Source organism: Carcharodon carcharias, chromosome 7, assembly GCF_017639515.1.
Source record: "Carcharodon carcharias isolate sCarCar2 chromosome 7, sCarCar2.pri, whole genome shotgun sequence".
Classification (NCBI taxonomy): Eukaryota; Metazoa; Chordata; class Chondrichthyes; order Lamniformes; family Lamnidae; genus Carcharodon; species Carcharodon carcharias.
The window spans coordinates 13,066,117-13,092,315 of record NC_054473.1 but is presented as its reverse complement, the minus strand read 5'-3'; the positions used below and the strand labels follow the sequence as shown (position 1 = coordinate 13,092,315).

The window sequence follows — 26,199 nt, the reverse complement described above, 5'->3', positions numbered from 1 at the left end:
GTTAGGAAGGCAAATGCAATGTTGGCATTTATTTCAGGAGGACTAAAATATAAAAGCAGGGATATGCTGCTGAGGCTTTATAAGGCTCTGGTCAGACCACATTTAGAATATTGTGAGCAATTTTGAGCCCCGTATCTCAGGAAGGATGTTTTGGCCCTGGAAAGGTTCCAGAGGAGGTTCACGAGAACGATCCCAGGAATGAAAGGCTTAACATATGAGGAACGTTTGAGGAGACTGGGTCTATACTCGATGGAGTTTGGAAGGATGAGGGGGGATCTGATTGAAACTTACAGAATACTGAAAGGCCTGGATAGAGTGGACGTGGGGAAGATGTTTCCATTAGTAGGAGAGACTAGGACCCGAGGGCACAGCCTCAGAGTAAAGGGAAGACCTTTTAGAACAGTGATGAGGAGAAATTTCTTTAGCCGGAGAGTGGTGAATCTATGGAATCCATTGCCACAGAGGGCTGTGGAGACCAGGTCATTGAGTGTATTTAAGACCGAGTCAGATAGGTTCTTGATTAAAGGTTACGGGGAGAAGGTGGGAGAATGGGGTTGAGAAACTTATCAGCCATGATTTAATGGCGGAGCAGACTAGATGGGCCAAATGGCCTAATTTCTGCTCCTATGTCTTATGGTCTTATAATGTTGGACCAGTTCTTCCCCACTCCTCTTTGAATAACACTTTGGGATTTTTTGCAATTACCCGAGGTGGTAGATGGGTCCTGGATTTCATTTCTCCTCTGAATGACTGCACCTATAGCTGTATAGCACTCCCTTAGTACTGCACTGCAGTGGCAGCCAAGATTATGTGCTCAAGCCTTTGGAGGATGACTCTAACGCACTACTTTCTGATTTAGTGGCAAGAGTATTACCACTAGGGCTGCGTCTGACATTTAACAATCTGCAACTGTTTCTCCTCCTTCCCAAGGAACAGGACACCACGAAGGAAATTAAGGGGATGAGTGAAAAATCAGTTGTTGAGAGGCCTATGAAGCTTTCCAAGGGAAGAGAGGGTGAACCCGAGGAGATTTTTTAAAAATTCGTTCATGGGATGTGACATTGGCAAAGCCAGCATTTGTTGCCCATTCCTAATTGCCCTGGAACACAACAGAGGACAGTTGACAGTCACCCAATTGCTGTGGGTCTGGAGTCCCATGCAGGCCAGACCGGGTAAGGATGGCAGACTTATTAACTGAATTTAAATTCCACCAGCTGCCATGCTGGGATGTGAACCCAGGTCCCCAGAGCATCAGCGTGGACCTTCGGATTGCTAGTCCTGTGACATTACCATGACACAACCATCTCCTTTAAGGACACCATTCCAGTGAGGGTGGTAACGACTGAAAAGATCATCTTTAAATGGAGTAGCTGATAATCAATAATCTAGAGCTATACATTTGCTGTCACATAAGGTGTGACGTGTGACTTTTGGATGCTGTCGTTTGAATTTTTATTTTTCTTGCTCAGTACATCAAAATTTTTAGGACAGTGCTTCTTGACACTCAAGTAGCCTGGATAGCTAACATTCTAACTCTCTTGCCTAGTTGAGCTTGTGTAAAACATGAAATAAATGCAATGCAGTTAGGTGAGTTTAGAAATATTTGGCTTGGGTGGGGGGGGCGGGGGGGGGGGGGGGGGGGGGGGGGGCTGGGGGGGGTGAAGAGCTACGCTAATTAGTAGCTCTTACAAAGCAATGGACATGGGCCGAATGGCCCATTCTAGGATAATAATACTAAAGACATTTTAGTTGAAAAGAAAGTCTTTCTTCATTGCTTGTCAGTTCTACTTACTATCTCAGTGCTGATAGTTAGGCGAATCCCTTTAGCTGAACTCAAGGACTGTGTAGTCTGGCAAAGTACTTCCCGGAATGGAATAATATAGTTATACAGTAACAGCCACTCCCCCTGCACAAGGATGAAACTGCAGTTACTCTTCTAAGATAAGTGTTTGTTTTTTACATTCAAGTTACGTCTAAACATTGATTTTAAAAATGAGAAGACCCATCCCACTGAACCATCAACATCCTTACACTTTTTTCCTCGGGCTTCTTAATTTAAAAAAAACTGCATTTAAGTATTTTTGATTTGAGTAAAGAAAGGTTTACCGATCGTTCATATCCAGGGTTCAGTGGCAATTAGAAATTGAGTGCAACTTCGGTTATACATACATACAAGGGTTTGCACAGTTCAATGCCTTCACCTAATGAAAAGGTGCAAACTTAGTAGCAGGTTTCGATCAGCCAAGAAAGTCAATCTTTGACCAACTGAAGACTATCCTGAGTGGTGGACAGAACATAGGGTAGAGCCAGACCAGATGTCAGGTCGGTCTTTTCCCAGAGGATAGTATGTGGTGGAACAAAGTTCTGGTTTTTGTGGTGTGTGCAGGCTCTCTGCAAATTTTATAAAGATGCTGAACAGGTTCCTGGTTGGAGCTCTCGCTTGGGACTTGAGCAAGTTGTATGATCATTCAGGGAGACTATGCATGTGCCCCATCCCTAGCAAATTAAGCTTAAAATTATGGCTAGGCTGTTCAAGGGTGATATAAGGGAACACTTCCTCACACAAAGGGTAACAGAAATCTAGAATTCTCTCCCCTTAAAATGCTGTCAAGATTGGAAGTCAATTGAAAAATTCAAAACTGAGAATTTTGTTAGGCAAGGGTACTAAGGGTAAGAGAACGTAAGTGGTTCTATATTACTCTCTACCCCTCTGGATTTCCCTTCTAACTTGTTTTGGAGATTCTAGCATGGTGGTGAGTTTCAGTGTGTGTAGGCACCTATTTGGATAGAATTAAAAGTACCTAGCTTTGCTTATGTGAAATAGGCTATGAAAGATTTAATGATCTTTTAAAAAATAAATATTTAAATAGAAGACCTAATTGCACTGGTCAAAACAGAAAATAAGTTTCAGAACATCCTGTAGCACAATCCATGTAGTACATAGGTTGCAGGATTGTGATCCTCACGTGGGACACGTAAATTCTCTCCATTATTCCACTTAAATACTGTGTAGTCTAGTAAATTACTTCCAGGACATGCAGCTGAGATGTTTCTCTTGAGGATTGAATGGTGGGTATGTGACCCTGTGCTTGCCACCCTCAAAAACCCATTGTCAAAAGTACCAGTAGGTTTACACATGGGGCAGCTGCCCCTTAAAGGAACAGTTGTGGTGCCTTTTTCTCCACAACCTTTTGTTCCTAGTTACTGTAACACATTTCACTCCTGTTGAATCTCATTGCCGATCAGGGATATAGTACCTCTTTCTGAAGTGCAGAAAAATTCAACTGAGATATTTCTGGGAACTTTGGGTACAATCCTGAGAAAGCAAGGAAAATCTGTTTTACTGTTTAAAAACCATAAGAGTAATATTTGGAATTATTTTTTAAAGACAACTCTTACTACAGATAAATTCTACAGAAAGCAGTCTTGTAAACCTGAATACAATCTGTTTATTTCTTAACAGCTACTTTTTTGAGCCAATGATTATCATCCTATTACAATTAATTTCCCAATTATCTGTGTGACCCTAATCTTTGTGCTGTTTCTGTTCCCATCCGCCCTTCTGGAGGGATAAGGAGGTGGTGGGAGTGGGGGAAATGGGATGTGGGGACCAGAATTGGGGGGAAAAAATGACTCCAGGATTGACTTGTCTCTAAGTTAATGTGCATAGTGTAACCTTTGTGGCAACTATAAGCTGATGTCTGAAAAGGGATCTTAACCAGGAAGGTCAATGATACTCCAAAATACCAAGGACAATCGAACAGCCAGCCAATAGGACTTGAAGGAATAGACTTGTCACTGGGAGCTGGATTTCTTTCTATAACCCTACAGCTGCGTCTCAAGTAATATAGTGGTCCTGGGGAGAGGTGTGTTCAGAAAGACCCAAATTAAAATAGTGCCTTTCAAAGCCTTAAGCATTTTATAACCAAGCAAGTACTTTTGACGTCTAATCACAGTTGTCAATGGCAGTAACTTTCCCACAAACAACAAGTTGAGCAGGTTGTGTTTATACGCATTGGAGTTTAGAACAATGAGAGATGATCGTATTGAAACATATAAGATTCTGAGGGGCTCAACAGGGTAGATGCTGAGAGGATGTTTCCTCTCATGGGGGAATCTAGAATGAGTGGGCACAGTTAAAGATAAGGGACCTCCCATTTAAGACAGAGATGAGGAAAAATGTCTTCTGAGGGTTATTAGTATTTGGAATTCTCTTCCACAGAGAGCAGTGGAGGCTGGGTCATTGACTATATTCAAGGCGGAGTTGGACAGATTTTTGATCAACAAAGGAGTTGAGGGTTATGGGGGACAGGCAAGAAATTGGAGTTAAGGTCACAATCAGATCAGCCATTATCTTAATGACGGAGCAGGCTCGATGGGCTGAACGGCCCATTCCTCCTATTTCTTATGATCTTATCATGACCAGATAATCTACTTTTGTGATGTTCATTGAGGGATAAATATTGGCCGGAACACCAGAGTACTTCCCCTGATCTTCTGTGAAATAGATCCATGGGATCTATTACATCCAGCTGAGATGGGGCCTTGGTTTAATGTCTCATTGGAAATACAGCATGACTGACAGTGTTCTCTCTACTTGTAGTAACCCATTTGGTTTGCTGACTTGGCCATATTGTTTGATTTCAGCATGTCACACTTGGCTGACCAAAACAAAAATTAATATAGGATAATGAGCTCTCGGCAGATGCCCTGCTCCTTTGTTCCAATGGAATCCAATTTCCAATTTACCTTGAGGAAGGGTAATATATTTCACACACTGGGTAAATTGAACAAGTGATGCTGCAGTGAGGCAAGTGAACCAAAGACCTGGATCCAATGCCTGATTGTTGTTGAGTTAACTGATCAGTGCCAGGGTGGTGGTGAGGGCACAGCAGTTATCTCCCAGACAGGGCAGAAATTGGCTCAGGATCTCTGCTTTCTGATTGCAAAGCAGCATTCCCCTGCTGGAACATGTCTGCTCATTTCCAATGAGGACTGATAGCCCTTAGTGGTCACAATATCGACTGCCTACACTTGTACGAAGGTCAGGCCAGGCGGGTGAGGAACTGAAGGTATTTGTGGACCTCCAACATGAGTCAGTGCGAGGAGAAAAGATTCATTTTGAAAACCATATATGAAGACACCTCCTATCCCTCTGCTAACACTGAATGTAAAAAAAAAAGGAGAATCAAATCCCACAAACCAGTGTATCCATCTTTTAATCATGGTCACTAATTTCCTAGTTTAAAATATAAGTCTCATCAATCACCAAAGAACTCCCCATAAAATCTGAGACACTGTATTCTGGCTGACTCCTTCAATATTGAACAACAATGAATCAACTACTAACTTATGAACTGTTTTGGTGCTGCTGTTATTTGCTGGTTTTATGCAAATCATGGGTGTTTTCTACTATTTTATATACAATAAATCTAAATCTGCATTTATAAACCTGCAATTCACAACGCATCGTGCAGTGGTGTGGAATTTAGACCAAAGGTTACCAGCTCCGTCATCCTGGTTTTCTTTTTAGGTGGAGTGATTCTCAAGGGGAAGATCAAATGGAGACCTACCACCTTGTGCCATGCATGCTCTTTCTTTTTATTCCTGCTGCCATTCCTGACAGAGGTTGGAGACTTGGGATTCCAATTGCTAAAAGGGAAGGGATTCAGAACTGTGCTTCTGTTTTTAACTGGACAGCTGTCGACAGCTAGTGAAACCCAAGCCATGTCTGTTTAAACAAAGGTTGGGTCATTAGGGGCTGCTGTCAATGGCAAGAGTTGAGCACACTTGCCACCAAGAGCGCCCCTGAGAATGTAAAGCTAGTTTGAAATTTCTAACTAATGAATTCGGTTGTGGCTGAAGTTAAAGGTGAATCTATGCTTGTCTTTATTCTGCTTGATGTGTTACCTTGCCCATCTTGAGTAACAATATACTTGAAATTCTGGGGTTTAGGAGAGAGCTGAATGATAACATACCCAACCCAAAGAATAAACAAGCAGACTGCCCAATTTCCTAACCAACAATGAAAGACTGTAGTTTGTACCTTGCTGAACAGACTTGTTGAAATGATCAAATAACGTTGCAAGCCTCGCACAGTTGTACATAACAAATGCTCCACTCTTTGTTCCTTTGGTAGAGATGTTGATTGCTTGTGTCACTTCCAAGTTCAGCTAAAATTCATGGCATGGGTGAGAGAGAGGAAAGTGAATTTCTGATGGCAATAACTGTTTCTTTTAATTTTTCAACTTGACCTGTGGAAATTTCTTGGCCTCAATTTCTGAGATTGAAAATCAAGTAGTTGTGGCAATATAATGCCCTTTATGGGGACTGGAGCGCATCGTCAGCCCTGGGAACACCATTTTGACTTGGTTCGATAAGTTTCCTTTGAAAGTTTTGTTTTTTGTTACAATGCCCCTTCAAGGGGCTGTCAATTTATTTGTTTGTCTTCAAAGGAGCACACAATTTTCTTTAAAAAGGAAAAATCAAATGGCTGACTTTCAGCTTTAGTGAAAGAAGCCCAAGCCATCTGATAATGACAGAGGGAAATACAAGATCCAGTCACCCTGTCCAAAAGATAAGAGGTGGGGTACAAGGGAATGGAGGAAGGCTATTCAGTCCATCCATCACAAGAAATAAATTGGTCTGTTACAGTATTCGTATTGTAAAAGAGTGTTTGTTTGCTTCCACTCCCAGCCCACACATTCATTTTGTTTGATTACTATATGTAAAGAAATAATTCCTGACATCAGCCCTAAATTTCCACTGTCTGAACTAGTTCCATACCATTTGCCATCTTGTAGACTTCTCAAGTATGCTTTTAGTTGCCTGCCTGCAATGATGAACATGCTGAGTAATGTTAAGTCCTCTAACATCTTTTGTGGCTCTTCCCTGCAGTGTTTCTGGAATATGTGACTTGTGCACAGCATCTTCCGTTGAATAGGAATTGCTGGGGCTTCCTTGTGGGGTAGGGAGGAAGTCAGTTTGGCCTGCTCTTGTGCACCAGCTGGCCATGAACTGGCTTTGGGCAGTCTCTTCCTCACCTTTTATAAAAGTGACACAACAAGACTTGCAAGAAAAGTAGACAATGAGAAAGTCAGGATGATAAACAAAAAACGTGTTCCCTCGCCTTCCCCTAAACTACGTCGGCTGGAGTTGGAACACATTAGATTACTTACTGGACTGCGGTGTGCTGTCGCTAACAGCTCAAACCTGATGGTGGCTGAGGTCATGCTGCCGATGATTTCAGACCACGAATCCCCTAAGAAGGAATGCAATAAACTTAATGGGAAAGCGTTTGCTCGGTTCTAATGAGTCAATCTCCTCTGCAGATAGCAATCCTGCCTACTCACAGCCTGACTTTAGCTTTAACCCCTTCTTTCTAGAAGCCAGTCTAATTGCCATATATAGTATTGGCTATTTAAAAGGTTTCTTTGGTAACATTTTTATTCAAAAGTCAACTGCAGAACAAACACCACCTATTTTCCCTTTGTACTCCTGAAGGCCTAACTTGTAACCTATCGCATCATTTTTATTTTGTTTTTGCCTCAATGAACAATGATCTCTGGCATAAACATCAATAATGGCTACAGAGATAAGCTACACTACTCACTGCCTTAACCAGCTGAACACTGAAGGCAAGTTGTTTCTTTTAAACTGCTGTGCATCATATAATCTGATCCCCACATTTCTCTAGGCACCTTGGCACTTGTGGCACTAACACCTTCAGCCGTGGGACTGTCTTCATGATTCGTCCAAAGAGAACCATGTTGAGACATCCTATTGACAAGGCCACTGACACCACAATCCAAAGGGAAGGAACAGGGATTGGGTCACACTCTGACCAGGAGGCTGGATAATGGATCTTGTACCTTGCACTAGGTTTCCATACTTCATCACAGATGCTTCCTGCATTTGAGACCTTCGAAACCTGGAGGAAAGGTAGTGAGTGAATATGTAAGTATGTAATTTGTTTGAAATCTCTTGCATTCTATAATTTCACCTGGTTCCAAATTAGCAATGCTTTTGAAGTAATTGAATACTACCCAAAAAAGTGATATTGTTAAGAATAGGCTGGATTTAAAATGTCACTTATATGAAGTAAATGATGTAAGATTAGTGAAATTGCACGCTGCGTCGCTAGAAAGGGTCAGATCAGATCTGGGCAGTACATCCTACTGTTGTTCTAAGGGCAGTGGGGTCAAATTCACTTCTGTAATACCCTCCAAAGGGCAGTCTATCCATTGTGAGAGGCAATAGTTTAGTTAGGAACTTCCCTTTAGAGGAAATGAGAGACTTCTGCTACATTAAGTCATGGTATCTGAACTACAAGTAGTTTGCCTGCTCGCCTTCTTAGACATACTATGGTGTATTGAGAATCCAGAAGGGAAATATTACTAGGCTTAACTTGTGCAATGGTACATTTGTAGCACTTTTAAAATCTCATACTGCAAACCCTTTTTCTCCAGGAATTGAGTACTTACTGATAGAATGGGCATAAAATACTAAATCTTGGTCAGGTCATTGGTTAGGACAAGCAATTTTATTATTCACATAACTGTATTTTCATTCCTCCTTTTCAATTGGAAAAAGCACAAAAAATCACAGCATTATTGAGGGATATTACACTGCCCCAATTCACAGTTTGCATTGTTTTATATAGTGAAACAGATGGATAGATTTCTGGTTATTAAAGATCAAGGGATACGTGGATAGTGCAGGAAAATGGCATCGAGGCAGAAGATCAGCCATGATCTAGCTGAATGGTGGAGCAGACTCAAGGGGTGTACTCCTCCTGTTTCTTATGTTCCTTTCTGGCAATGTTTGGATAATATTTTCAGCAGCCAACAACTTGAATTTATATAGTGCTAATCACTTCATGTTTATAAAATAAAAATAATCCACAGAACTTTACAAGCTTGGACAATAAGCAAAAGCCGGCGGGGAGGGGGGCAATATGGAAAAGAATGAATGCATAGATAAAGGGAACTTTTGAGGAGTCTTTTGGAGGAGGAGATGGAGACAGCACAGTGTGGTGCCTAGGCTGGTTTGAGGGGGTGGATGCAGAAAAGATAGGCACATTAGAGCAGACTACACTGTTGAGAAATTTCCCTGCGTTCAAACGGCCCTGCTGAGTTTGAGTTTCTCTCCTGTGTGAGTCTCAAGTCCCCTTTCCCCTACCGGTGAAAACTGGTTCTGTCAGAAATGGGGCAGGACTTCTGCGTCCAGATCCATCCCGCCTGCCACTTTTAAAAGTCCGAAGAGTCTTTCCCAACTCTGCAAAAATCCAGCCCTACATTTCCAAGTTCCCTTTGACTTTGAACTGTCGCTGCAAGAAACTTAAAAGTTTGTCCTGAAGAAATTGTTTGAGTCAGGATTCTGAGAGGCTGGCCTCATGCCTTTAGAGTTCCATTCTGATTGGTAGTTTTGATAAGACTTTCTTTGATATCATTAAAGGGGAAGAAAGGGCTGAGATGGTATTCTCAATATTTGTGTTTCTCTCCTTTGCTGTCCTCTATAGATGGGCCAGAACATAGTATCCCAAGATTTATCAAATTTAAGATCAAATCTCTCTTTTCCCCAATTAGCCCTCACTCTCTGTCTTTCACATGTGCGCATGCTTTTATTTCCCCCCTTCTCCCAATGAGTTCCAAAACTGGGATTAATCAAAATTTTAAATTTGGCAGCATAGTACAGGTCTGGTATGATCAACCCTTCCTTGTCTTATATTTGGAGAACTTTGCCTTTTATGTGCAGTTGGGAAACACTAAAGGAAATAACTTACATTTACAGAACGCTTTTCGATGTCTCCAAGCACCTCACAGCCAATGAACTATTTTTGAAACGCAGCAGTCAGTTTGCACACAGCAAAGTGCCACAAACAGCATGAGATGAAGGAATATTGTTGGCAGGGACGTCTCTGCTCTTCGGATTGTGCTTTGTGATTGGTTAAGTCCACCCAAATGGGCAGATGTGGTCTGTTTAGCCTCAACCAAAAGGTGCCACCTCTGACAATACAACACTTCCTTTAGTATTGCACTGAATTGTCAGCTTAATTTTGTGCTCCAGGATGTAGGGCACTTGGAGTTCTGTGCTCTTCAGATGCACAACCAATATTATGGCAGAGAACTGCATGTATTTTGAAATGGGGTCTACTGTACTTTTGTATGTTAGTGTTATTTTTTAGCTTGAACTAATAGTTTCTGATTGAAGGAGCAGGTTCGATGGGCCATATGCTTTATAAATATTCCTGCTCCTATTTCTTGTGTTCGAAGAGCCATATGGTCTATTCCTTTTCCCATAAGATATAGGAGCAGAAGTAGGCCATTCAACCCATCGAGTCCATTCTGCCATTCAATGAGATCATGGCTGATCTGATAATCTTCAACTCCACTTTCCTGCCTTTTCCCCATAACCCTTGAGGACTCGAAATGTCAACTGTGCTGCCAGACCTGCTGAGTTGTTCCAGGTATTTCTGTTTTTGTCCTTGATTCCCTTACTGATTAAAAATCTGTCTTTCTCAGACTTGAATATATTTAATGACCCAGCCTCTACAACCCTCTGCGGTAATTTCACAGGTTCACTACCCTCTGAGAGAAGAAATTCCTCCTCATCTCTGTTTTAAATGGGCGCCCCCTTACCCTGAGATTATGCCCTCTGGTCCTACACTCTCCGACAAGGAGAAACATGCTTTCAGCATCTACCCTGTGAAGCTCCCTAAGAATCTTATATGTTTCAAAAAGGTCACCTCTCATTCTTCTAGACTCCAATGAGTACAGGCCCAACCTACTCAACCTCTCCTCATAAAATCCCTCTATACCCGAGATCAACCTAGTGAACCTTCTCTGGACTGCCTCCAATGCCAGTATATCTTTCCTTAGATAAAGGGACCAAAACTGTTCACAGTAATCTAGGTGTGGTCTAATTGTGCTTTGTATAGTTTTAGCAAGACTTCCCTATTTTTATACTCCATTCCTTCGAAATAAAGGGCAATATTCCATTTTCCTATTTCTTTAGTATTCAATATGGTGCATTCTTTGATTGGAAAGATTGTGCAAAGGGGTATCACATACTTTTTACATTGCACCATTCACAACCTCAGATGTCCCAAAGTGCTTTATAACCAATAAACTACTATTGAAGTGCAGTCACTGTTATAATGTAGGGAATGTGGCAGCCAGTTAGCACACAGTAAGGTGCTATGGACAGCAATGTGATTATAATCAGATAATTTGTCTGTGATCTGGGGGTGATAAATAATGGCCAGCATAATTTTCAGGGCATATTTCAATGTTAAATGGTTCACCCAGAGGCTTGTTGGAAGTTGTGTATAAAGAATCCTGGATAAGTTTTAATTCATCACACAGGCATAGGCATGTGGAAGCTAATGTTTGCGTTGAACACAAAGTAACGGGGGAAGACAGCCTGACTTGTGACACCCCTCATTTTATGTGCGGATCAGCTGCAAAAGTGACTTACTGGAAGTAGTGAACAGCATTGATGTGAGAGCTTTCGCCAGTTATTTTCACTGGCCCACAGACGAGGTGCCTCTGTGGATGAAAGAAAAATACACTGTAAATGTTCGGATCTCACGTACTAGAATCCAGCACCCCCAAGTTAATTACAGAATAAATCTGCTTCTACACTTCTGAACATGTTGGGTGGCAGTGTGGTGATTTGTGCGCCATGCCAATGATTCTTTCACAGTGAGGGGTCACTTCAGTGCCAAGTTATGAATATTGCAACTAGCTGTTCATTCGTTTTTGAGAGAGAAAAGAATGTGACTAAAGTTTTGAAACAGTTTGAATTTCATGTCCTGGCTACTTTAAACTGAAATAGCCATTGAGAATCCTTCACTCAGTTCAAGCTATCAAATCATCAGGTTAAATTTGATCTGTTCATCCACAAAGTTCACTTTGATCTTCGCCTACTGCCTAATTTTACAGGCCAAAAGAAATGGTTTCACTCAAACACCTGAAGAAACCGTGCAAATGATATGTGACTGGAATAACCTACCAGACAGGGTGGAAGAGATGCGTGTTTTAGACATTAGGCGAGGAGAGTTCTAATACTAGTGGATGAGCTCCTGAATGGGCTCCGTTCTAATGGGAATCCTCTGCGGCTCTATCTGAGAACATGGCTAGGCCTATCAGCCTCCTGAGCCTAATCTGCCGTTCAATAACGTGGCCTATCTGTACCTGTCAAACTAACCTGAGTCACTCGATCAATACTGGTATCTAGGATTCGCCAGAGTAGGTCAATCTTCTGCTGTTGAAATTCTTCCTCGCAGCCCACTACATGGATCACCAGGCACTCCTCTGCATCCTCCTAAGACACAATACACATTCTGGTGATTTTTAAAAACATTTTTGTTCCTGAATTCATTTTATTCAGAGCCATCGTGCCTATGCCAGCTCTTTGAAAGGGCTATACAATTATTCCCTATGGTCCTTTAGAATTTATCCAATTCTCTTTTGAACGTTATTATTGAACCTGCTTCCACCACCCTTTCAGATAGTGCATTTCAGATAGGTCTTCATAACTCTAGTTTTGTGAAAGCAAAATCCTCATAACCACTTTTGCCAATTACCACAAATCTGTTTACTCACTCATTATTAAGTTAAATAATCTTTTACTGTGACAAACCTAATCCCCTGTTCCAGAGTGCCAGGCACTGCATTAACCAAAATGGTTCGGTGGGTTGCACTGACACTTTGCATAGGTTACAGAATGCAGCTGTCTCTTGCAGGATGAACATGTCCATCCGTCATTTGGTAGTTTACAGGACAAAACCATCCATAATTTAACACCGGCAGTGTCACAGGGACAGTTGGTTCAAAGATGTGAAATGTCACAATGTGACACAATTCTGAGGCTGACACGGAATCACTGGAGGGAGCTTTACAAGGGAGGTATCCCTCAGCAAACAGACTTGTAGGTTAGAGCAGGAATCAACAGGGCACATTTAGTCGTTAAAGTGTATACTTCATTAGAGTAAGCGTTGCTTTCACTGACCTGTAAGACTATGTTTTGAAGCTCTGCTATCTGTCTCAAAGCTTCTTCCTGCACTGTACAAAGTAGAATCAATTATATTAGTTAACATTTGACAGTGCCAATAAGTAAATACCTCTCCGAGCTCACATACAGAAAGAATTATGTGCTTTAGCTATTAGCTTATCACTTTCAAATGATCCATTCAGTATACACTGCCATAATCATACCAGACTCCCCACCGTCTTCATTCCCATTCTGGATGCATAAATTAGATGCCTTATTTCATTGTGTTGGTTCATGTTGTAGCTACAGAGGAAGTAACAGCTGAGTTTAAACAGATTTTACAGTTCCGTCCACCAGATTTGTAGTTTATGTTTTCTCAAGTACTGATCAAATCGAAGGCTTCTCTCTCCATCAGCTTCCTGTTGCAGCCATCCTTGTTTTCATCTTACAATAACTATAGCTTTTGCTCCTCTGAACCTTTTTTTTTGTCCCTACGGAGCTTCAATTACATGTACTTGTTACATTGTATTGAAATCAAGAATCCCAGGATTGAGAAAATTGGAACACCCTTGCTGTCTCTCTCTCTCTCAACACCCACAGGTTTTAAAATCCAAACTAGGCTTGATCTGACCATTACTACTTACTGCATTGTCTGTTTTCTTTCCAATCTTCATGTTGTCTTGCATTAAGAAATGAGTCCCTTCATCTGGATTCTCAGTTTGAAGCTTCTAACTTAGTGACTTTACAGATATCACCACAATTTAATGCAAAGAAAGTTTGCTAGTGATCATTTGACTTCAATTACAATAATACTGCCTCACAACAAAGAACAAATTTGCATTCATAAAGCACCTTTCACAGGACATCCCTAAGTGCTTCAGTCAGTGAAGTGCAATCACTGTACAGAAATGTGGCAGCCAATTTGTGCACAGAAAGATCTCATATAGCAATGAAGTAATGACCAGATCATTTGTTTTTGGTGTTTATTTAATGTTAGCTGGGAGAACTCTCCTGTTCTTTCTCCAGTGCCATGACAGCATTGTCGCACAATTGATACAGGAAGTAAGTGTGACAACAGGATATACATACACCTTACAGCCAACAGGTAAGAACAATTCTGACTGAGTAGTTTCCAGGCAAGTCACTAGTATTTGTGCGTGCTATAACTATCTACGTCACACAATTTCTGAACTTATTCAACCTTTTAGCATGTTTATTCTACCACACCTGATCAGGTCAGTTCCTCTAACTTCCACTTTATTTCAAAAGCTGCAGTAAACCACCACAGAAGTATGTTTAAACAAATTTAAACCATGCTTAATGTTTCTTAAATTTGCACTATGATCCTTTTACAAGTTGGACAATCTAAATGTTCTACTTCCTACATCCTACCCTTTAATTAAATGAAAAACTATTAAAGCTGTGTTTGAATTTCCTCTTTCCAAGAACAGAGCTCCACAATGTCTACAAATTCTTAATTCACCTGTCAATCAAACAACATCTGCATCTCCTCTGCAACCTGACATCTCGCTCAAAGAATAAAGAGAAATTACACCACCTAGCCTTAAAGGTACATAATGCTCCTTTGTACTATTCCCTTCTTGGAGAGTGGGAGGCAAACCTGAAATCTTTTTTCATCACTTCTGACTTACTGTGTAATGTTGGAGTTTGACTTTATATATCTGGGTCAAACTTGTGGAAACACATCAGCGTGGTTAATAGCTTCAAAATCAAACTACCAAGAGCCACAAAAGTAGTGATGGTTTATTCTGATATGGAGAGATTGCTATCTGTAAAGATGTACACTATCTACTCAAATGTGCAGAATCTGGGTATGGGTTAGCAAATGTCAAGCTTTGGGGATCAGGGCACACAGAAATACTGATAGTTTTAAGCTTGCTGGTACTGACCATTGGAAATCTCCTTCGGCTTGACCAGTTGGGATTATGATATTAACTTGAGGCACCTGTAGGATTGTCTGGAACCAAATGGGAAGGCAATGGTAGGTTTGTCTCACCAGGCCCAAAAATTTACCCATCAACAGTTTCAAGCAAGTTTCTAACCAGGACTCCTTAGGTTTTGATATGTGAAGTCTCCACTCCGATGTGTATAGATTAGTGAATCTCCATGTATACATTTCAGTGCAAGTTCATCACCCCTTGTTTTAAATGATCTACCAGATGATTCACTGGATAAATATGCGAGTTGCAGCGTACACACCTTATTTCATATAGTGCTGTTTTAATTGCCATGTTCAGAAGATTGTGCTTTACATACAAGACCAAAATTTGGGAATGCTTATCTTCCACTTTGCAATATTCAGAGAGAGAGAGAGGGCTTTCAACTCAATGATAGAATCAGAACAAAATAATGTTCCCATATTACTAAAAATGAGGAAGGGGAACTTTCAAACGTCCTTATTTTTTTAAGAACAAGGTCAGGACCTACCCAAAGCCATGTCCAAGTTGGCATCGTAACCTTCTAATCCCTTCTCCTTCACAAATTGTCTTAGATGCACCTTGAACAAAACATCTTTTGGTAGCCTATTATGTGTCTGGTCTGAAGGGGTCTCAAATTTCCCGAGCTGTGTATAAATGGACTCCGACAGAATCTTCTTGAAGTTGGAAACTCCTTCGTTGGATATGGTTTGCCGGGTGGATGGCCAAGTGACTCTCAATAACTTCAGAAAGTTGCAGACGGAGGATTTTAGGGGAAGATTTGGAGTTGTGTGCACTACATAGCTAAAGGAAGAAAGGTGGGTTAAAAGTGAGAGAAATTTGAGCAACACAAAAATTTAAGGCTGTACTGACACGCAATTTACTGACCATTGACTTTCTGAAACACTGGCTCCCAGAACTATAACAGCCCAAGATCACTGAGTCCAGTTAGTGGAAATAGCTTTTATATAAGAACATACATTTGTATAGAATCTGTCATCAGATACATCAGAGAAGTAAACATTTGTGCAGTGACAGAAATTTTAAATATGACCTTTTTTTGAGGTTATCAAAGGTCTGGAGTATTGAGACGGAGGGATTCAGGGAAGGGGTTCTAGATAGTTGGGTTGAGACAGTTGAGTGCTCTACCACTGAAGGTTAGTGCAGAGAGGTAGGGATGTGCAGGAGACAAGATTCAGAGAACCAGGGTTATAAGCTGATGCAGGCCGAGGGGTTTGCAAAGGCAGGTTCGGTCAAGGTGGTTTGAAAACAAGTATTTTGAATTCAGTGTGAGATTGACTAGGACACAGGAGTTTGTGTCGAATGGAGTTTGGGAGGCTGGAAGTAATGGAAACCAGGGCGGTAGGGGCAGGTGATCTTGTGGATGTCGAAATGGACAGTATTGTTGGTGGATAGGATACGTAGTTTGAAACTCCTGTAGGAATTGAAAAAGAGACTCAAGCTTGCACACCTTGTGACTGCGAGCAATCGGGGAGGGGAATGGAACCAGAGGCAAAGATCATTTTAGATACGAATGGGTCTTTAAGTATCAGATTTCCTCCCCCTCTTCTCCTGAATGCACCAACTCTGTGATATATAGTACCGTGGGTACTGGCAGTCCTGGAGCCTTGTGCATTCTGTAATGGATAAAAACGTGCGGGAGGTTAAGTCTCCTGGAAGTGCCAATGTTTCAACTGTTTGCAAACAATTCCCAGTGGTACTTCAATGCAGTTGTGAACCATTTTAAATGGATTAATAATCACAATGATTGCATTAATTAACACTTTGACACAAGGAGGAAGTTAAACTTTGATTTAGTTTAAAAAGTGTTTTTAAATATTAGTGTCAGCTTTGGAGCTCTTGCCTTGCAGAGTTCAATCAATGCCCACATTCCACAGACCAGAAGACTTCAGGAGCACATTGTAAGCGAGCAGGTTGAGGTGGTTATTTAAGTAAAACTCACCCTGGCTGCCTTAACAGCACAGCCAGATGGTCCACTAGTAGGATGGTTCGTAAGTGACTAACTGTAAGTGATTCCGGTCCTTTATTCCCCTGCAAAGCGACGCAATTCAGAATCACACATTTCTTCTTCGCCAGTGGGGCCTTTAAAGTTCTTGTGTAGAAAGGGAGATTGCTCAAGACTTGCATGAAGAGGGCAGGACGGTCCAGACGAATCACCAGCCCACTGTCCGTCTGCTTGCAGCTTTGAATGTAGAGGCGATGACGGCACTCTGACATCAGTCTTTCTATGAGATCTTCTGGAACCTGAAACCATTTGAAGACTTGGGCTATTTACAATTATTTTGCATCTCAAGGGATAACAATTTAAAAAGAAAAACAGAAAATGTCGAGCAGGCCAATTGGTATCTATACTAGGAAAGATTGGCTGAAACTTTGAGAGGCCATATTCGGGTATAATCTAAGAACAACAAGAGTGATATCAGACAATTTGACACCGAGTCACATCAGGAGATTAGGGCAGATGGACAAAGAGGAAAGTTTTAAGGAGAATCTGAAAAGAGTGGAGAAATTTAAGGAGGCAATCCTGGAGGTTTCATCACATGACTTGACCCATGCTCCAGCCATTAGTCTGCCAACACATGCATCCTTGTGACGCACTGCCTTCCTACACCAATTGGATAGCAAAAAGACTCATTGCCCAATTGGATGATGCTTGACTGTCAGTCAATGGCCTTTTTCCCCCCATTTTCAACATTTTTATATCATGTAAAGAGAAATGTTCAAAGAAGATGACAAAAAAAATCTATTTTAATATCCCAACGAATATTTCTGCAGGGTTGCACACAGCAGTGTCCTGGAGATTGATCTTCAATTCCTGGAGACTCCAGGCTTCAGGAGGGTTAACAACCCATGGCCAAGGCAGTTGAAGGTACGGCCACCAATGGTGGAGTGGTAAATTAAAGGGATGTGCGTGAGCCCAAAATGGGGGCAGTGTAGTGATCTTGGAGGGGTGCAAGGATGGAGGAGGTTACAGTGACCAGAAGGAGCAAGGCTATGGATGGATATAAAATAGGGATTTTTAAGATCAAGGCATTGCTGCTTAACCAGGAGCCAGTACTGGTCAGCGTGCACAGTGGTGATAGGTGAGTGGGGTTTGGTGTGAAACATAACTGAGATCAACTTTTACCTTTTATTTATTTCATGGGGAAGGGGAACCATTAACAAATATTAGATCCTCAGTCCCTAGTAATTATTGCTAAAGCAAGCAGCTGTGTGGCCATGTTTGCTTTGGGCCTCCACCATGTGGTTGATTTTGGTAAGTGCACTTCACCATGCAGGTCAGAGGGGTTTAATCTTTCTTACTGTGGTATATATTAGCTATATATATAGATATATATATATATATATATATATATATGGGATCTTCTACATCTATCTGAGCAGGCAAATGGGGCCATGGTTCAATGTCTCATCCAAAAGACGGCACCTCCAACAGTGCAGCACTCCCTCTGTACTGCACTGAAGTGTCAGTCTGGATTTTTATCCTCAAGCCCTGGAGTGGGATTTGAACCTGGAGTCTGAGGCAAATGTGCTATCAACTGAGCCACAGTTGACACACAGCTGTGCAGTGATTTCCTGCTCATCTGAGATGCACATTATTGGTTGAATTGCTGGTGAGCTGACACATCAATAGAAACGACCACAAAAATTTTTTGGGGTGGGGGCAGAAATACTTTAAATTGTAAAGCAACAAGCCAAGAATTATGACTTACAATCAAAGTGCAATGCTATATTTGGATCTGACTCTGCTGCCTTGGTCAAAACAGACAATTGGAATTTCCTGCAGCATTAAGTGCCTACAGTTTAGAGTTTTGTATTGTTATTCAATGCTCACTTCTAGCTGCTAAAACTTGAGCTGAATGTCATAGCACTGAAGCATTTAGTAAACTTGTTCTGCAAAATATTCTTTTGCACTATAATGTGAACTGATTACAATACCTTTCCTAGCATTTTGAATGTCTGGTGATTAATAATCAAAATAAAATCACGTGGCTTCCTTCAGGCTCTGTCCATGAGGCTGCACCGGGTTGAGCTGTCACCGGCTGTGTGCTGGAGAGACAGAATAGGATAGCACCTAGCCAGAGGCTGATTAACCTCTTCTAATGAGTCCTTAATGGTTTACTTCCAATTCTATTGGCTGTGTTTCTGCTCCCACTGCTGCTTCTTGGTCAAAAAGCACTGACGTGGACTGTGGCATAGTACCACACACCAAACCAAGCCCTCCAGTATCTCCCCTAAGTCCCCATCCTTCATGTGTGATCCTACACATATATGCCCAGTTATCTGCACACCAACCATCAGCAGGAATCCTGCTATTTTTCTCCTCCTTTCTTAGCATGTGGATGGAGGGCAACTGTAATTCAACTACAGCCCTCTGATCACTTTGGTAATAAGAACAGAAAAATACTTTATAAAAGGTGTGAAACTTGTAAATGTTGATGTTGAGTGGGTCTTGAGTGTACTCGTACAAGGAACACAAAGTTAGCATGCAGGTACAGCAAGAAATTAATGAGGCAAATGGCATGTTGTTCTTGGTTGCAAGGGGTTTGGTGAGAGCATATCTGGAGTACTGTGCGCAGTTTTGGTCTCCATATTTAAGGAAGGATATACTTGTATTGGAGGAGGTACATGAAGATTCACTAGGCTGGTTCCTGAAAGGGATTAGAGGGTTGTCCTATTATGAGAGACAGAGTAAATTGGGTCTATGTTCAACAAGCATATTTTTATCAATATTTGCCAAAGCTATGACTTAAATTCTATCCCTGTGTGAGACTGCCTCACCCAAAATAACTTGTCCTACTACTTAACACCAAGGATGTTGAACAGACTTGTTTTGTCTAAGCTATAGCTGCTGCTGCTGAATCCACTCATTAAATACTGAGGGACTGAATTGAAAATGTCATAGCAATAACATGTACAATTTTTACTAGCAGAGATATGTAACCACAATGTTGGAGATGCCTCATCTTGAGGGATACTGAGCCATTTGAGTAATGCTCACTTATTTTGCACCTTCAACAGCAGAATGACAGTCAACTGAAAAGATCAGAAGTTTGGTTACTCTTCGCTTAATACAATCCAAAAATAATTTCAGTGTCACACACGTTTTCTCTTTACTCCTGTATCTTTCTATGTGTTAAGTATCCACAGAATTTTTCTATTTTAAAATGCAATAAGCTGTGCCTCAAAGCCTCCATTAGGTGAAGCATTCCTAGCTCCAACAACTTGCTATGTAAACTCGGGTGACCTACATGTTCTAGTTTTGCAGGGACAGTCGCTGACTGAGGCACTGTGTCCGTGGGAAAACAATGCCTCAAAGACGTCCCAGTTCACAAAATTCATCCTTGAATAAATACCCGAACTATTAATGGCCACAGATACAAATCAGCAGTCACTTAACCCAGCGCTACCCTGTGGACAGTTAGTAAAGTTGGTGGGACACTGGCAGGGCAGGTTCTGATTAGTGGGAGGGCTGTCAAACTCCTGTTTTCAACCAGGAGTGGTGGACTCGCATTGAAAGACTTTAATTTACACAGAGCTCAAGCTCTGTGGCTGCAATGCGAATGCTCCACGTGTCCCCCACCCAAAATGAATCCCAGTACAGTCCCGATTGCATGCAGCTTTTTCCCGTGAAATTCATAGAGTCATAAAGTTCTACAGCACAGAAACAGGCCCTTCAGTCCATTATGTCCATGCCGGCCATCAAGCACCTATCTATTCCAATCCCATTTCCCAGCACTTGGCCTGCAGCCTCTTCACTCCTCAGTCAAAATGCTGAATAACGGGGGCTGCTAGCCACTAGACCCACGAGTGATGGCTGCAGCCAGGCCATGCAAATGTCCCGAGAGCCGGAATTCAATGTGCACCTGGCAGCCTCGGGGTGGTGTGGCCGGGTCCCTGGACTCGGTTTAGAAAACGTGGCCAAGAAACAAGTCTCCCAACACTTCTCACTATCCTGACTATTTCAAATCGGCGACCCCCTTGTCCAATGCCATGCCCCACCCAGAGGAAAATAGTCCTGTGCCACAGTGGGAGGCCATTCAGCCCTTCCAGCCTGTTCTGCCATTCGACCAGATGATTTGCAGGCATTCTGCTCTATCCCAACTCTTCATAATTGGAGGGGGAAAAAAAACTCTTTAAGGTCTTCAATTTTTTGCCTTCTCTGCTCCAGAGGAAACAATCCCAAAATAATTTCGCCCCTTGTTTTGGGTGTTAAGGTGTTGCCTCATTTCAGTGCCTTGGCCAATCTGGGGGTGGAAGAGCCTCTTTGACCTTTGCCCCGTGACCTCTCCCCCGCCCCACCAACCCCACGGGCCTGCGGCCTAGCTCCGCTCGCCCACCTGACCCCGCGGGTAAAGTTTGCCCAGGGCTGCTCTGGGTGCTATCCAGTCGCGGCCTCTCAGGTTGCGCCCGCTGCTCTCCTTGAACCAGACCCGACCGGCCTGGCCCTGGCACGGGCCCCGCAGCGCCGCCTCCAGTGCGGCCCAGCAGCCGGCGAGGCTGAAGTCCGGAGCAGGAGCAGCCATGGCCGCCGCCTGGCGCTCGCTCTCCATCCCAACTGGCACATCCCCTCCCCCCCCCCCACCCCTACCACCAACCCCGAGAGTACCGCTTCCGGGTCACCCGGAAACTTCCGGTTCTACTGGATTGCCATGGAAACCCCAATGCTCCCTGAATGAACCAGAGGCTTTAAACCCCATGGACTGTCAGCATCCCAAAGGTCTCTTTTTAAATGCCTCAGTGTCAAACCAAGGGAGGATGTGCAGGGTTAGGGGCAGAAGGTGGGGGAATGGCACCAGGCGAATTGCTCATTCGGAGAGCCAGTGCTGACACGATGGGCCAAATGGCCTCCTGTGCGGTGACGATTCTGTGAAGTGTACTGCGGCTGCTCCACACTAAAAGACCGACTGCGTTTCCTACATAACAGCGACTACATATCAAAAGTACTCCATTGGCAGTAAAGCACTTAGGGGCATCTGGAGGTGGTGCAAGTTGCTATATAAATGCAAATTCTTTTTCTTTCTAAGCACAAGAATGGGTTTTATGAGTGGGTCTTCCTGGCAGATGGAGTTTAAAGAATCGCTAATGTAACCCCCGTTTTTAAGAAGGGAGTGAGGCAAAAGACAGGAAATTACAGGCCGATTAGCCTGACCTCGGTCGTTGGTAAGATTTTAGAGTCCATTATTAAGGATGAGATTTCAGAATACTTGGAAGTGCATGGTAAAATAGGGCAAAGTCAGCATGGTTTCATCAAGGGGAGGTCATGCCTGACAAATCTGTTAGAATTCTTTGAGGAGGCAATGAGTAGGTTAGACAAAGGAGAGCCAATGGATGTTATCTACTTGGACTTCCAGAAGGCCTTTGACAAGGTGCCACACAGGAGGTTGCTCAGTAAGATAAGAGCCCATGGTGTTAGAGGCAAGGTACTAGCATGGATAGAAGATTGGCTGTCTGGCAGGAGGCAGAGAGTGGGGATAAGGGGGTCCTTCTCAGGATGGCGGCCGATGACTAGTGGAGTTCCGCAGGGGTCAGTGTTGGGACCAGAACTTTTCACTTTATACATTAATGATCTAGATGAAGGAACTGAGGGCATCCTGGCTAAGTTTGCAGATGATACAAAGATAGGTGAGGGGACAGGTAGTATTGAGGAGGCGGGGGGGGCTGCAGAAGGATTTGGACAGGTTAGGAGAATGGGCAAAGAAGTGGCAGATGGAATACAATGTGGGGAAGTGTGAAGTCATGCACTTTGGTAGGAAGAATAGAGGCATAGACTATTTTCTAAATGGGGAGAGAATTCAGAAATCTGGAGTGCAAAGGGACTTGGGAGTCCTAGTCCAGGATTCTCTTAAGGTTAACTTGCAGGTTGACGTGGTAGTTAGGAAGGCAAATGCAATGTTGGCATTTATTTCGAGAGGACTAGAATATAAAAGCAGGGATGTGCTGCTGAGGCTTTATAAGGCTCTGGTCAGACCACATTTAGAATATTGTGAGCAATTTTGGGCCCCGTATCTCAGGAAGGATATGCTGGCCCTGTAGAGGGTCCAGAGGAGGTTCACGAGAATGATCACAGGAATGAATGGCTTAACATATGAGGAACGTTTGAGGACTCTGGGTCTATACTCGATGGAGTTTAGAAGGATGAGGGGGGATCTGATTGAAATTTACAGAATACTGAAAGGCCTGGATAGAGTGGACGTGGGGAAGATGTTTCCACTAGTAGGAGAGACTAGGACCCGAAGGCACAGCCTCAGAGTAAAGGGAAGACCTTTTAGAACAGAGATGAGGAGAAACTTCTTTAGCCAGAGAGTGGTGAATCTATGGAATTCATTGCCACAGAAGGCTGTGGAGGCCAGGTCATTGAATGTATTTAAGATGGAAATAGATAGGTTTTTGATTGGTAAGGGGATCAAAGGTTACGGGGAGAAGGCGGGAGAATGGGGTTGAGAAATTTATCAGCCATGATTGAATGGCGGAGCAGCCTCGATGGGCCGAATGGCCTAATTTCTGCTCCTATGTCTTACGGTCTTACGGAATTAAAAGGGCTTGTTTTGCACTGAGACACTTAAAACACATTTTTGAGATACTCCCATTCTATGGTTGTAAAAACACTGGTTTACATAGGAAGCATTCAGGTTTCCACTTCAGTTGAACTGGAAGCCAGCTGAATGACCTGAATGCGGTGCTCCCAGGGGGCAGCAATCATTGGGTGTTTACCCACCATATGAGCAAATAATTCTGTTCACATTTAACTGTGTTGTTCCTATATCACATCAACCTGTTTCCTTCATCTACTTATGCAATCTAATCTTAAATGTTGACATCGTTCCTGCCCCAACCACTAACTCTGAATCTGAAGTCCATAACTGTACAACTTTAATATTGTCTAGCAATTTAGAAGTTACGAGTGCAAATCCAACCTTGTCAAATTGAATGTGAAATGCTTGTTGAGGGATGAATATTAGCCATAAAACTGGGGGAGAATGTAGTTTTCAATTGTTCAGTGTTTGATTACGAGAGTGTGATAACTGAATACAGTTAGGGCTGGGATCAATAGAATTCTCGCCTCTCTGTGAATTGAGGGACAGGGGAACAGGTGGAAAAGTGGAGTTAGAGCAAAGATCATATTGATGGTGGAGCAGGCTCAATAGGCCATATTTCCTTTTAGGGAAGGAAATCTGCTTTCCTTACCTGGTCTGGCCTACATGTGACTCCAGATCCACAAAGATGCGGTTGACTCCAAAAGGGCCTAGCAAGCTAACCGATTCAAAGGGCAATTAGGGATTGGCAACAAAACTGGCCTTGCCAGCGTTGTCCACATCCCATGAAATAATATTTTTAAAAATAAGCCTACTTTTGTTCCCATTTCTTGTTTTCTACCCCCCCATCCTGAGTTCTGGTTGCAGTAGCTCCCTCCAGGTTGGCAAGAAGCCAGGTACAACCTCATATGGAGCAAAAAGAAATCCCCAGTGATTTTCCACCAGACTGGTTGAGATCTGAGTTGGGATTTTTGGTGACTTGGACTGTTGATGGTCATGACCTCGAGAGACCAAAGGGCATGAGAAGAATCGCACTGGGAAGGACCGAAAATTAGGAAGGTGATGAGTTTAAGTTAGGGATACAAGCAGGAAAATGCCTGCTGGACCATCTTAATTTGGAACTTGTGTATAACAGTGTACTGTATCCCGTCCAAAAATCCATGATAAAATGCTTAAAATAGATTGGGAAGATCTTCTTTTGGGGCCGAGAACATAGGTTAATGTGTGAACTGCAGGAATTTTTGCATATTACTTACCAGCCAGCAGAAGCACAGAGCAACCTGGAAAACCATTGTGTGTGGATTTATTTTAAATTTCCCTCTCCACACTATCAAAACTGGCAAAACTGGTCTATTTGCATTTTGCTGTTTTGTTTTTCTTCCACCTTCATACTCTACCTGTCATCAGTCATGGGTTAAAGATTCATTCATCTGCAGTATTTCCATTTTCTCCTGTGACTGTTTGCCAGCTCAGCCTCTTTTTGATCCCAAGTTAAGCTTCTGGTTTCATATACCCTCATCATTAAAAAACTGCAAACTTCCATCTCATAACAGTGCCGGCCTCCGGCCTCACTTCAGCCCATCTGCTGCTGAAAGACTCATTCATGTCTTTTCCACCTCCAGTTTCAATTATTCCAATTGCTCTCTTGGCTGCATGTCCCCCCGACCCACCACCTCTAAACAGCGGCTAATCTGAAGCTCTGCCCTTAGCCTGTTCCATGTCAGGGGCCATTCACCCTTCACCCTATGTCTTAGTTGGCCTATATTGAATTCTGCTATCTCTCTTAATGCCTTAAATTTAACATTACTATCCTTGTGTTTGAATTTGCTTCATGGACTCATCCCTCTCCATCTCAGTAAGCACCTCCAGCTCTAGAAGCCGCCATCTTTTTTCCACTCCTCTGATCTGGCCGCGGGCCTTTCCTTTGTCCCATTGTTGGTGACAATGTCTTCAGCCTAGGCCCCATGCTTTGAAGTCCCTCCTTCAAACCCACTGCTCTTCCTTCACGTTCCTCCCTTAAAACTCAACTCTTTGACCAAGCCTTTGATCATCCCTCCTTGCTTTCGCTTGGGTTTCTCTTTTGGTTTTCTGATTATGCCTCTGTGTTATGCTTTCCAACATATTCCTGTGTTGAAAGGCAGTACATGAGAGCAAGTTGCTATTTTGTAGAATTTTGCTTTGTGCACTTGGTAGATATGATGCTGTGTGAAACAGGACTGTTTCTGAGATGTGGTAAGGTGCTATATGCTACATCCTCATGTCCATGCTCAGGAGAAAGAAAAACTGTGCATTTCCCAAACACTTTGGTTCATCCACATGGTTTATTTATGATGGGTTATTTGTTGAAGTTAGTATTTTCTAAGTTATCAAGTAGAACTGAAGGCAGCAGTCACCAAAAAGCTCCTATCCTTGTACAGTTATGCTTTTTCAATCCCTCTCCTACTAGATATTTTTTTTCCCTCTGGTGCTATCCAAGAAAGTTATTTCTATTACTGAAGCCATCCTGTGGAGAATAGACTCTCTTCTTCCAGGGCTCTCAATTCCTACTTTAGATTAAAATCCATAGTAATGGCCCATCTGCTCTCTCAGTTGGATGTAAAATATCCCATGGCACTGTTTTGATGAAGATCAGGGGAGTTTTTCCTATTGTCCTGGTCAATATTTATCCCTCAATCAACATCACCAAAACAGGTTATTTGGCCATTACC

At 42.5% G+C, this 26,199-nt stretch overlaps 1 protein-coding gene across 5 annotated transcripts in view; it reads right to left on the bottom strand.

Annotated features, from left to right (window-relative positions):
• dalrd3 (DALR anticodon binding domain containing 3) overlaps nt 1-21,498 on the bottom strand; it is a 33,315-nt gene extending 11,817 nt beyond the window's left edge. For 2 of the 5 annotated variants that reach the window (XM_041191466.1, XM_041191465.1), the window contains exons 1-11: nt 21,296-21,498; nt 16,897-17,198; nt 15,445-15,737; nt 13,015-13,067; nt 12,211-12,327; nt 11,479-11,549; nt 7,872-7,930; nt 7,179-7,261; nt 6,047-6,173; nt 3,258-3,316; nt 1,793-1,906 (exon numbers count right to left, since the gene is read on the bottom strand). In XM_041191466.1, coding sequence (XP_041047400.1) covers nt 1,793-1,906; nt 3,258-3,316; nt 6,047-6,173; nt 7,179-7,261; nt 7,872-7,930; nt 11,479-11,549; nt 12,211-12,327; nt 13,015-13,067; nt 15,445-15,737; nt 16,897-17,198; nt 21,296-21,481 — 1,464 coding nt within the window. In that variant the 5' untranslated portion in view covers nt 21,482-21,498. Of the gene's footprint in view, nt 1-1,792; nt 1,907-3,257; nt 3,317-6,046; nt 6,174-7,178; nt 7,262-7,871; nt 7,931-11,478; nt 11,550-12,210; nt 12,328-13,014; nt 13,068-15,444; nt 15,738-16,896; nt 17,199-18,893; nt 21,238-21,295 lie in introns of those variants that run through there. The other 3 variants (XM_041191469.1, XM_041191468.1, XM_041191467.1) reach the window with 3 other exon arrangements.
• Between the last annotated feature and the right edge of the window lie 4,701 nt (nt 21,499-26,199).